At 18.3% G+C, this 13,572-nt stretch overlaps 2 protein-coding genes across 2 annotated transcripts; both read right to left on the bottom strand.

Moving 5' to 3' along the window:
* Window positions 1-49: 49 nt before the first annotated feature.
* Window positions 50-2,047, bottom strand: PRSY57_1312200 (methionyl-tRNA formyltransferase, putative; the record flags this gene model as incomplete). Its single annotated transcript, XM_012909058.2, has 1 exon — window positions 50-2,047. The coding sequence occupies one exon, from the start codon at window positions 2,045-2,047 to the stop codon at window positions 50-52; it is 1,998 nt and encodes a 665-aa protein (XP_012764512.2).
* A 957-nt stretch (window positions 2,048-3,004) lies between these two features.
* On the bottom strand, window positions 3,005-11,977 carry PRSY57_1312100 (hypothetical protein; the record flags this gene model as incomplete). Its single annotated transcript, XM_012909057.2, has 2 exons — window positions 3,005-3,062; window positions 3,291-11,977. 2 exons carry the CDS (start codon window positions 11,975-11,977, stop codon window positions 3,005-3,007), a joined length of 8,745 nt encoding a protein of 2,914 aa, XP_012764511.2.
* Between the last annotated feature and the right edge of the window lie 1,595 nt (window positions 11,978-13,572).

Raw genomic sequence — 13,572 nt, 5'->3', positions numbered from 1 at the left:
ATTTTTTTTTTTTTTTTTTTTTTTTTTTTTTTTTTTTTTGTTGTTCTTATTAATATAATAGGGAACATTTATTAATACTATTAATAAATGACAAAGCATCAACAATTTTTTTATTTTTTTGTTGAAGCTTATATATTTTAAGTAACGTATTATTTTTACATAATATATTTAAGGAGTCATTTTGAATGTATACAAAGTTACGTGGAATATTATCAAAACATGTATGTTGATCATGAGTATTTATTAATCTATCATATTTTATAAACTTATAATTATTATTTAAATCATAAGATGATTTAATAATTTTAATTTCTAAGGGCTTTATAACTTCATTTTGAAGAAGGAAAAGTGTACATTCTGCTTTTGGCCAATTTATAAAGCTCCTTATTTTATTGTGTATAAATAATGATGTAGAACAAAAAAAGCATACATACTTTTCATCATTTTTAATTTTTGGTGCATAATTATTATTAATATTATAGTCATTTTGTATATGCATTTTATTATTATAATTATTTAGCACATTATTAATATTCCATGGTAATATATTATTCCTTGAATTATTTTTATTCTCCAAATTAGAATTGTGTATATTAATTTCACTGTCATATTTATTTTGCACATGATTCTGATTTAAATTATTTTTTGTTTCCTCACATATGTTATTATTATGTACATTTTTATGTGGAATATCTTTATTATAATTAGCCAAGTACGAAATATTTTTTAATAAAGATAATGTACCTTGTGTAAATAGTATTGTAATTATATCATTAAAATTATAGTTACTATTAAACCAAAAAGGTTTTTTCATTATAACATTTCCTGAATCTATATTTAGGGTTGTTAGAAATACAGAATATCCATATAATATTTCATTGTTTAATAAACTCCTTTGTATAGGAGATGCACCTTTATAAAAAGGTAATAAACTTGGATGTAATGAAAATATATTAGATTTAATCGTTTTGAAAAAATTACAATTAAATATTTCTCCAAAAGATATCGAAATACATAAATCGATTTTTTTATTCTGTAACATGTGTATATTATTTTTTAATTTATCATAATAAAATACATTGATATTATTTTTTATGGCTTCATCTTCTACGTTAGATTTTTTTAAAATCAAGTTTCTTCCTTTTCTTCTAGGACTTTTAGTAATAACATTGTCTAACATAATGTCATTTCTTAATCTTTTAATTATTAATAAAATAATTTTAAAACATAAATTACTGTATTCATTACTTCCGATAAATAATAATTTGATAGGTTTTTTGTCACGCTTTCTAAAATATCCTTTATATATATTATATAATGTATTTATAATTTCATCTCTATTCTTATATAATTCTTGTTTCATATCAATATAAAATATTTTATTACCTAGTGTATTTTCTATTATATTTAAAATTTCTAAAAATATATTATTCATATATGGTTTTATTGTATTATACCAACTCATACGAAATGTATTAATAAAGTAATTCTTAGTATTGTATATTTTTTTGTCTCTTCCTAGATTATTCTTATATATATAATAATAAGATCTTATATATTTTTTGTTCATAAAAAAATCATATTTCTTCTTATATATCATTAATGTATTAAAAAGAAGTATATATAATATATTAATATCATCCAATTGATTTTTATATAAAATATTATATTTTCCAACATTTTCTTGAATGTCCACATTATTATTTATTATGTTATTTATATTACATTCTTGTATTTTTTTATTTTCTTCTAAGAATATATTATTTGTCCTTATGAAATTGGTATGTGCTTTGTAATTATCTTTTAACTTTGAAACATATAATTCTTTAACAAGTGCATTTTTTGTTCTTCTTCTTAATAAAACATTTGACAAATTATTTCGATTTACGCTATTTCTTATATGCTTACAATTAATATGTTCACGAAAAGAATAATAATTCTTTTTATTGAGCTCTAATATGTTAAAACATTTTATTTTATAACAATGACATTTTAAAAATATTATAAATAATATTTGTATCACATAAAAGAAACATTTTACATACATATTCTAGTTCAAGAAAGGAAATAAGAAAAGAAATAAAAAAATCATCAAATGGATGTTGTCATAATAAGATAAAATATGTACAATACATATATATATATATATATATATATATATATATATATATATACATATTTTCCTATATAATTCTTTACATTTCTCTTTTTAACTTATTGTATACATTCTCTTTTTTCCGTTTTTTTCCTCATGAAAAAAAAAAATATATCGATATTTTTATAGCTCTTATAATGTGGTAATCATATTAATATGTTTTATATTATGTTAATTTTCTTTTTAAGGGGTCGAATATTTCTTAGATTGGACCCTATTATTTTATTAACTTCATTTTTTATAAGAAAATAATATATATATATATGGTCTATTATATATAAGAATATTTAAGCATATATAAAAAGGTTAGGAAAATAAGCTATATTGGTAAATAGCTACTACTTTAATATATACTGAAGAAACTTATTTTACAAAAAATAAAATAAAATAATAAAAGAATAAATCAAATAATATAAAAATGAAATAATATATTTAATCAATATTTTTCACCAAACAAAAAAAAAAAAAAAAATAATAAATAAATATTAATAATAATAATAAATATTTATATATAAATATTTTGTTTTATTTTATAATATAATTTAAGAAAAAAATTATAATAATAAAAAAAATCTTTTAACAAATGCACAAAATATACATACATATATAATATATATGTATATTTATATAAGAATCATTTTACAATCTAATATTAAATTAAAATATATATGTATGTATTATGAGAAAAAATAATCTGAAGAATAAAAGAAATATAAAGTTTTATATTTAAAAATTATAAATGCTTATATAATTAATCAAAACATCTTTTACTTATGATTATTTTATATTTCTTAGATTAATTGTATACATATAATATTATCTTGTACAACTTTGTTATTAATGTGTGGGTCATCCGTTAGTGCAAAAATATATTGAAGGTACTATAAATTTTTCTACATCATATTTTCTATAGTAAAAACGAAAATTATAATTATATATATATATATATATATATATATATATATATATATGAAACGTTTCATAAATTAATAATTTGATGAATATTTTATAAAAAAAATAGATGAATGTATAAATAATAATTATATATTATAAATGTGAATATATAACTTTTATTGGATATTATGAAAAATAATAAATATAATATAAAAAATAAAAATATAATTTTATTTATTACTTCTTATTCTTGTCATCGAGAATACTAAAATTAAGTATTGCTTTATTTGCCTTACAAATACTGGTAGATAAATGGTTACTATAACTTGTATTTGATAAGCTTTGAGAATAATTTTTAATATTTTCGTAAGAAGAATATTTTTTCTTTTTTACTTCAGATTTATACTTTTCATTATTAATGATTAATGAATCTTTTGTAGTGTTGTACAGATTATCAAATGATTTTTTATGAAATACTTGTTTTCCATAAATTTTTTTATCTAGTATATTTTCCTTTCTTTCATACATCTCATTTTGTATATTTTTTTTTTCAGTATTAATCAATTCAATTTCTAGACATTTCCTAAAATGTTTATTTTTCGATAGAGAGAATGTTTTATGTATTTTCTTTTTTTTTATTGCTATTATTTTTAATATATATTGATTATTATTCGTTTGTTCTAATTTATATTTGATATTATCCTTTTCATGAAAAACCGCTTTTATCAATGGACTTTGATAAATTATATTGATTGTAGAATGATTTGAAAAAATAGCCCTTTTAGTAACAATAAATATTTTAAAGAAAAAGAAATCATTTAAAAAATTTTGTTTTAATATATATCTACAAATATTACAGAACATTCTTTTTTTTTTATGTAAACAATATAATTTATCATTTTGCTTAGTAACACTATCAAAGGAAGAAGAAATGATGCTTGTATTTTTCTTTGCGTCAATATATTTTGTGTGAAATATTTCATTATATATTTTTGTATGAATAAGCATTTGATCTTTAATATAATTACTAGCTTTAATATATCCTTGGGTAATTAAATAGAAGTGTTTATTTTTATTTTCTAATAAACAATGTAGATTTAGAAATCCGAGATTATACATTATTCCGTTTATATTTTTGTGTGTATCATAAATATATATATTATTATTTGAATTATTTGTATAATCATCTACATTATTATTATTATTATTATTATTATAATTATTATTATGGTGATGATTTGTTCTGGAAAATTCAAAACATAATTTATTTTTAAGAGAATTATCTGATATATTTTTAAGAGAATTTTCTGATATATTTTTATAATTTAAATTGCTTACTACATGTGACTTCTTAATAATATGGGATGTATTTATATTATTTTCTTCATGTGAATTAATATTTATATAATTATCATCCAAATGTATTTCTTTTTTCTCAATAAAATTTATATTCACATGATCACCAGGAATAGGAATAATTAATTTATTAAAATAGGCACTATTCATATTTTTTTCTACCTCTTTATTACTATCATTATAATTAATGAAAATATCTGATACATCTGATAATATACTATTTGAATTGTTCATAATTTTATTCTTTTCTTTAATCCTCTTCATATTTCCAGTACTATTGGAAAATATATTTGGCATATTAGTTGATTGATTAATACATGAAAAATTATTGGACACTTTTCTAACAACATCAGAAGAATATTTTGGTATATATATTTTATTTATTATTTTTTCTGTATTTAGAGATTGTATCTCTTCTTTATGATTAGAAAATGCTTTATTCTTGTATAAGGTATTTGTGTCAGAACTTGTCAAAATGTCTTGTATGGTTGGCTTACTCATTTTTATATCATCCTTTATAAATAATCCTTTGAAAAGGTTATTATCTAAAATATCATAAATATTATTATTATTATTATTATTATTGTTTGCTATATATTTTTCTTTTATACTTAGGCATCTTTCTTCATTTTGTAAATTTTTCGCCTTTTCTAAATTGCTACAGTTTTTAAATACCTCGTCTTTTTCAATACATTTTTGTATCATTATTTCATTATAACTTATGTTGCTTAAGGACAACATTTCATTTTTATAATCTTTATTATTTTCTGTTTGTGTAGTATATTTCTCATTATAGAATGAAGTATTTTTATTAATTCCTTTGACAAATATATTATTGTTAATTATACATTCTTCATTTTCATTATATATGTTATTTTCCTTTTTTCTATCCCCATTATTATTATTATTATTATTATTATCTTGTATTATTTGTGCTGTACTATTATTTTGGGTTTTCTGATCTGATAAAAAATGTTCCCTTGAAACAATAAAAGGATTACTAGCAAAAATGTGAGAAGAATGAAAACTTAAATTGATCTTTCTTAAATTTTCCTCAAACCATAAAGTTTCCTTATTATTATTATTATTATTATTATTAATTTTGTTGTTATATAATTTATAATCGCATAATTCATTATCTACAAGGGTGACTAATTTTAATTTGAAGATATGATTATCATTAAAAATATGAGGGACAAATTTTCCATTCCTTTGTACATCAATAATATTATTACCATTATTCATAATTTTTTTTGAAACATTCATTTTTATATTCGACATATCTTTGATTTTATTTAATTTTTTGTTTCTTTTTTTTAAATATAATATAATATTAAATTCCTCTTTTGTATAACTGTATTTAAGAAATTGATACATATCACATAAATAAGGATTACGAATTTTTCTTAACTCATGTTCCATAATATTATTATATTCATTACTAATAATTTGATGTACTTTTTCTTTTTCATTTGAATCCAATGAATGTATAGATTTTTCATTTAAATTTATTATTTCTTCTCTTATTTGTTTATTAATGTTATTTCTTTTTTCTGACAATATTTTATTAGATTCTCTAATTACATTATTAAAATAATTAACAACTATACTATTATGATGTTTATAATAAGATTCATTAATAGGATCATCCCTTTTAGATTGTTCATAAAACATATTATTCGAACATGTATCATTTGTATTATTCATAAATATTAAACTATTTTTTCTTTTTATATTCTGATCATATTGAATTAAATAGTTATCTTTATCTTTATCTATATCTATACCTATATCATGATATATTTGTTTATCTATTATAGATATTTCATTATTTTTCTGATTTATATTTTTCTTTTCTAATATATTGGTATCATTAAAAAATTCATACTTATCATCACCAAAATAAATAATATCTTCATTCATATTATCTTCAGCATTATTTTGTTCCGATTTATAATTCTTTTCCATGTTTATATGTATGAATTTTAATATATCTGTATTTGTACTATTTTCATATTTATTTAAAGAATTATTATCTTCAACAGAACCATTTTTATTTGTTACATTAATTACATTTTTATATTTTATTTTTTTTTCACCGTCTTTACATTTATGAAAGTTCTCATTATTATTTTCTTCCAATAAAGATTTACATACCCCTTTCTTTTTCTGTTTTTTATTTTCAATTATCTTTGAAAAGGCTTCTTTTAATTTTCTAAAATGTATCTTTTCTTTTACAAATCTGTTTAAAAATATATATGTACCTTTTTTGTAATAATTATTATTATTATTATTAAAATAATTCTTATGTGTGTTATAATTATACTTGTCTATTTGTATGTATAAATTATGTGAAATATCTTGAATATTTATATGAAGAGAATTCTCTGTATTTAAAAAGATATATCCTATATTTTTACAACTCCAAAATAGAATAATATTTTTATTCAAAAGATTAGATATGGATTTTTCTGATAACATGTTGTTATTTTTATTTTCATTATGATCAACAGTATTATTTTTTAATTGATTAAATGATACTTTTTCATCATAATTGTAATTGTAATTGTAATTGTAATTATAATTATATTTATCATTATTTATATAGTCATCACGTTTATGATGATAAGGAACATTATCCACATTCATATTACCATCGTCATTTATATATGTATCACATTTTGTTTTGTTAAAAAGGTTTTTATTCGATGGATCCTCCTCATTTATTAATGAATATAAATATTCCAATTTATTTTTTTGTTCTTTATCAAATTTTATATTGACAATATTTGAATTTATATAACATGTGGTATCACTAATATTAGTACTAAAGTTTATTATTTTGTTTTTATATTTTTCATTGTTTATTTGGATATCTAAGGAAGAATCTAAAATTTTCTGTTTATATATATTAAGGAGTCTTTTTTTTTTTTTTGTAATAAAAAAATTAAGGGTTAAATTAATGTTATCATTATTCCTTTTATCCAAATCACAAACATTATTTAATACAAATATGAATTTAAGACAATACACATTTTTTTTCTCTCCATTAATATTATTATTTATTTTATATATTTTGTTTTTATATTTTGCTGAAATATGTGATAATTTCCATTTATATCTTAAATCGTTGAATTTACTTTTTTGTATGTCCTTCTTCTTCCTATTATTATTGTTTCTGTAATTATTATTATTATTATGTGACTCAACATTTGTATTACAATATAAATTATTTATATTATTACTATTTATTTGTTCACTTTCTTCCTTATCAATATCATTGTCAATTTTTGTATCCTTATTATAAATATTTAATATATTTTTCCGATTTTTTTTGAATATATTACTAGTTGTTAATATATAATCTTTAATATTATCTCCTTGGGTATTTGATTCACATTCCTCATTTTTTATAGTATCACATATATTAGCTGTTTTGAAAAAAAAAAAGTTTTTGTACTTTTTATCATTTTTCTCAATTCTTACGATATTATTTTTAATTAGATATGGAAGTGAATTAGGCTTATTAAATAAAAGGGAAACATAATAAAGAGGATTACTATTTTTGTTTTTTTTTTGTACACATATGTCGTTTACTATTTGTTCATTTTCTAATTCTATATCATTGTTCGTATCTTCTATTATAGGTATATCATCTTTTAGACTAAATATATTTTCATTCTCTTTTGAAGTATCCATTATATTTGTATGTTTGTTTTCTATAACTACACAATTATTATTAGTATCAAAAAATTCGGTTGAATCTTCAATCATATTAAAAATTTTGTATTCTTGTAAATGGTTTCTGTTATCAGATATATTGGGATTATGATTTATTTTTTCAGTATGTTTTATATTATTTGATATATCGTAAAATATATTATTATAATTTTCGTTTATCATATATGGTAATAAATCAGCATTCATAATATGAAATATTGATATATTTTTTATAATATTTGAACGATTTTTCATTTGTAGAATTTTTCTTACGCTAAAAAATATATTCTTCATTATTTTTCTCACATGATAAAAAATAAATTTATTGTAATCATTTTGGTAAGTTGACGATGTATTCGACAATAGGTTACTATGATTGTTATTATGATTATTGTTGTAATAATAATTATTATTATTATCATCATTTGGAGTATAATTTATATCATATGATGTTTTTAAATTAATTTTTCTGTCATTTTCGTCTTGTATATGTTTTTTTATAACAATGATAAGGTGTATTAAAAAAATATATAAACTGTGTCTACTTTTAGGAAGATATGAATTTTCTTTCTTATGTATTTTGACATGTTTTGTCATATCCTTATTTATATTTTTCCCATGGCAAATATTATTTAACGAGATGTTTTGATTGTAATATATATTAGTAGAAGTCTTATTTTTTATGTTATATGTTTTAATAGGAAGAATTTTCTCTCTCTTAGAAAGATCAATATAATGGTTTTCATTGTTGTTAGGTGCTATTCCGTCTTCATATATATTATTATTATTATTATTATTATTACTTTTAATATTATTTAGTAGGTCATTTGAATTTTTTTTTTTCGTGATATAAGATTTATTATATAAATAACTATTCTTATAAGAAGTATCATTTGATAACATAGGATCTGATATACATGTTATTGCAGAATTTATATTATTCAATATTTTTGGCCTTACCTTATCATGATTTTGAACAATTAATGGTATATTTCTTTTTACATGTAAAACTTTTTCTTTCTTTTTTTTCTTTACATACTGATAAATATTAAAATAAAAAAAAAGATCTTGTACTATTTGTTCATGTTCATATTTTTTTTTATTCCTTTTATTATGTATAATATTTTGTGTTTCTATAATTTTGTTACAAGATACTTGATTTAAAAATATATGATACTTTTTAATATTTATGTTTTTTATAATATCATAAAATTTGTTTCTTATTGAATATAAAGTAATATATTTCTTCGTATTTTTCTTATTATCTTTTTTTTTTTCGTTATTTATATTTTTTTTTTTGTAGTGATTACCAAAAATCCTATTGAGCTTAAATAACATACATGAAATAAATATTTGTTGTATTGGGTTCATTAGGTATATAAATTTTTGGGTAGTATCATATATATTACATATTATAGTATCTTTAATATAAGAGGGTATGCGTTCTAATATACCAAATTTCTTTTCTTCATTTAATGTGTGAAATGTATCTATTAATTTTCGCATGGGCAGATATAAAATCACAATGTAACACTTTTCATAATTTGCAAATGTACTATTATTAAGTAAATTATGAATTTTTTCAAGAGGTATATAATTACAAATATATTTATATTCATTATCATTTAAATTATTTAAGAAATGGACCATATTTTTTGCATCTAAACGGTTCATAATTTTTTTTGTTTCTTTCGAATGAAGATCCATATGAGAAGGTATAACCAAACGTGCTACGTTTTTTACTGGTAATAATTGCACAACCGAATTAAGATTTTTAATTGTTAGTTGATAAAAACATATTATAACTTTTTTTTCGTTTTTATTGTTCATAAAAAATTGTATGATTTTTTTTAGAGATATATCATTTATAATTTTTTTGAGAAAAGGTATAGGTAATTTGTCTATAAATGATTTAAATTTATTAAAAGATATATAATTAATATAATGTATTATATCAGTGTAGTTAGCTAAATTTAATAAAATATTAATATTATTAACATCATTATCCAAATGAATTATTATTTGTACAATTTTATCTATATGAAATGCTTTATATAATATGTCATATATATTAAAACAATTTTTGTTAAACATAATACATTGTGCTATTTTTTCTAATGATATCGTCTTCAATATTTGTATAGCTTTATATATAGGTAAATCAATTATAAGTTGAATAATAATATGTATAGATAAATTACAGGTTATATGATGTATATTTTTATTATTAGATAGAGAATTATGAAGATGATATAATTTTTCATAACATATATTATTAGATAAAGAACCTATTTTTGGAATTGGTATACATTCATTAATATAATAAAATTTACATAAAGGTACTTCATTTATTAACATAATTAATTTTTCTTCATTTATATTATCAAATATGTATCTTAATTTCTTTTGAGATATATTTAATAAAATATGTAAACAAGTACTTATGGAAAGTGTGTTTAATATTTCCAAAAGTTTATATTCATCAAATAGTAATATAAACTCTTTATAATTATCAATATGAAAACAATTTAAAATAGTATTTAACTTTTCTAATGATAATATATTTATATATTTACATATATCTTTTTCTTCTTTATATGTAATAAAAAAGCTTCCCAATTTTTCATTACTTATATTTTCCATAAGTTCTATAATTCGTTTAATATTATTTGTGAACATCAGATATTCTTTATAATATCTATGTGGTAATCTTTCTATTAAAGATGTCGAATTAGTTATGTCTAATGTGTTTAATATATATACAAGGGCTTCTATTGATATATCATCTACATATTGTATTATTTTGTCTACAGGTAATATGTTATCTAAGAAATCATTTGAGATTGTTTTTTCATTTTTTTCTTCCTCTTCATAATTATTATTAATTTGGTTATCGTATAAATTTGCATTATTATTAGCTATATCTGTACTATGGAACATATAATATTTTTTATTTATAATTTCATTTTGTTTTTCTTCATATTCCTGGAATAATGTATTATTTTTCTTTATTCTTCCAAAATTAGTATGTAAAGTACTACTATAATATAATTTTTTTTTTTTTTTTTCATGTGATCTCTTGGAGCATTCACTGGAATGTTCATGTTGAATTATAACGTTTTTAAAATTTTGTGGTTTATAATTTTGATTACTTATATCTTCTGATTTAAACATGTTATGGTATATTTTTTTATGTTTTTGTTCAAAAATGTTCCTTTTATTTATCCATTTATTGTTTCTAATTTTATTTGCAATTGAAATGTTGTTTTTATTTGTGTTAGAACAACAATTTCTTTTTTTTTCTTTGTGATTCATATTATATTTATCAACATTGTTCTTATCAACATTATCATTATCAATATTTTTTCTAGTAATATTGGCTCTATTAATAATATCACTTTCATTTTTTTTATATAATATTATTTCCTTGTTAGAATACAAAATGGGCACATCTTTTTCTTCCTTAACATTAGGAATACAAACACTTTCTTTGTTTGTTCTTCTTCTTTTTTTTTTTTGTTTTATTTTTATCTTTTTCTCTTTATTAATATTTCCATTAACAATATTTATATCTTTTGAAGTAACACATGGTATATTTTTACTTTTGTCCGCTTTATTTATGTTCTTTTCACATATATTTACATCTGAATGGCTCAAATATTCACCTAAATTTTTTATGTTTTCATTTATGTGTTCCCTTTGAAGATAGTTGAGTAAATTATAATTTGAATTAACCAAATTTTTTTTTTTCTTTTTATAACTATATTTGCTTTTATTACTAGTCCACTTATTTCTACCATGTGAACTTGTTTTTGCGGTCTTTTTTTTCTTTTTCCTTTCGTACGATCTCATTTTAGAATTCAGCGAAATATATTATGTCCTTGGAATATTATATATATATATATTATAATAAATGTCTTATTTTGAAACGGTTCTCGGTCTTTTTTTTTTTTTTTTTTTTTTTTTTTTCATTCAATTCAAAATATGTACATATTTGATTATATGAAATACATATATGGTTATAAGATAAATAGAAGTTATTTTATTTATATGGAATAGGGTAAGTATAAAGATATTAAGATTTTATTTTTATTTTTATATATTAATTTTTTTGATTAAAAACATGCATAAAATATTATATATATATATATATATATATATATATATATATATATGTTTATTTATTTATTTATTTTTTTATTTTTTAATAGAACATGTTTAAAAAATATTTCTATTAATGTTTTGTTTTGTTTTGTTTTTTCTTTTTTATAAAAGAAAATAACATTAAGTGTAATCTATTAAGAATGGATAATAACCACATAATATTATTACATGTGGTATACATACGATTTATATATGTAGAAATAATTACCTATATTGAATTTCAAATGAATAAATTAAGAGGTGGAAAAAATTCTACAAGGATATAAGACCAAATTCTTTTTATTTAAAAGGAGCTGCATGTAATACGGAACATAATATATTTAAATATATAAGTATATAATATATATTATTCTATTTTTAAATAAGCACGATGAAAAAAAAAGTATATTATGCGATTGTGTGCTTGTTTTAATATAGGAATAATATAAAATATGATATATTTCATATAATAAAAAAGTAAATAGAAATATATACACCTGTGATCTTAAATGTTCTTCCATCATAAAATACGTAATATGTATTTTTTTAAAGATATGTTAATTTTATGTAATATATTTTAAAATTTTAAAAAGAAATGAAAAGAATAATTTAATGATATCATAGAAAAAGCATAAAGTGATCTAGTTTTAAATTTATAATACATATAAACACAATTTATATTTAAAAATATTGTATGTGTTCCTACACATTTTAAAATATCATATGATTTTGTTATAATATTACAAAAAAAAAAAAAAAAAAAGAATAAGAATACATATAACAAATTATCATCAATATATAATAATATTTTAAAATATACCTTTTTTTTTTTTTTTTTTTTTAATTTAATTATTATATAATATATATTCACTTTAGAAAATATTCATTATTATAAAATTTAAAGAATTTGAATATATTTTAATTTAAATAAATATAATGATTTTGTAAAAAGGAAAGAAAGAAAAAAAAAAAAATTTATTATTCATTCGGAAATATACTCAATGAATCAATATATGTATATAATAATATATATTAATTTAATTATACATTTTTAAAATGAAGAATCATCTTTGTGATAAATAACAAAAAAAAAAGATGATATTAAGAAAAAAAAAATATATATATATATATATATATATATATTTCAATCAAATAATCCACTTTTTTTTTTTTTTTTTTTTTTTTTTTTTTTTTTTTTTAAAAAAATAAAAAATTTATATTTTTTAAAAATTTTTTTTTATTTTTTTTTATTAATTTTTTTAATTTTATAAAAAATATTTTTTTTTTTTTTATTAAAAAAAAAA

Source organism: Plasmodium reichenowi, chromosome 13 (assembly GCF_001601855.1).
Source record: "Plasmodium reichenowi strain SY57 chromosome 13, whole genome shotgun sequence".
NCBI lineage: Eukaryota > Apicomplexa > Aconoidasida > Haemosporida > Plasmodiidae > Plasmodium > Plasmodium reichenowi.
The sequence above is the reverse complement of the archived record's forward strand: the minus strand, read 5'-3'. Positions and strand labels throughout refer to the sequence as shown.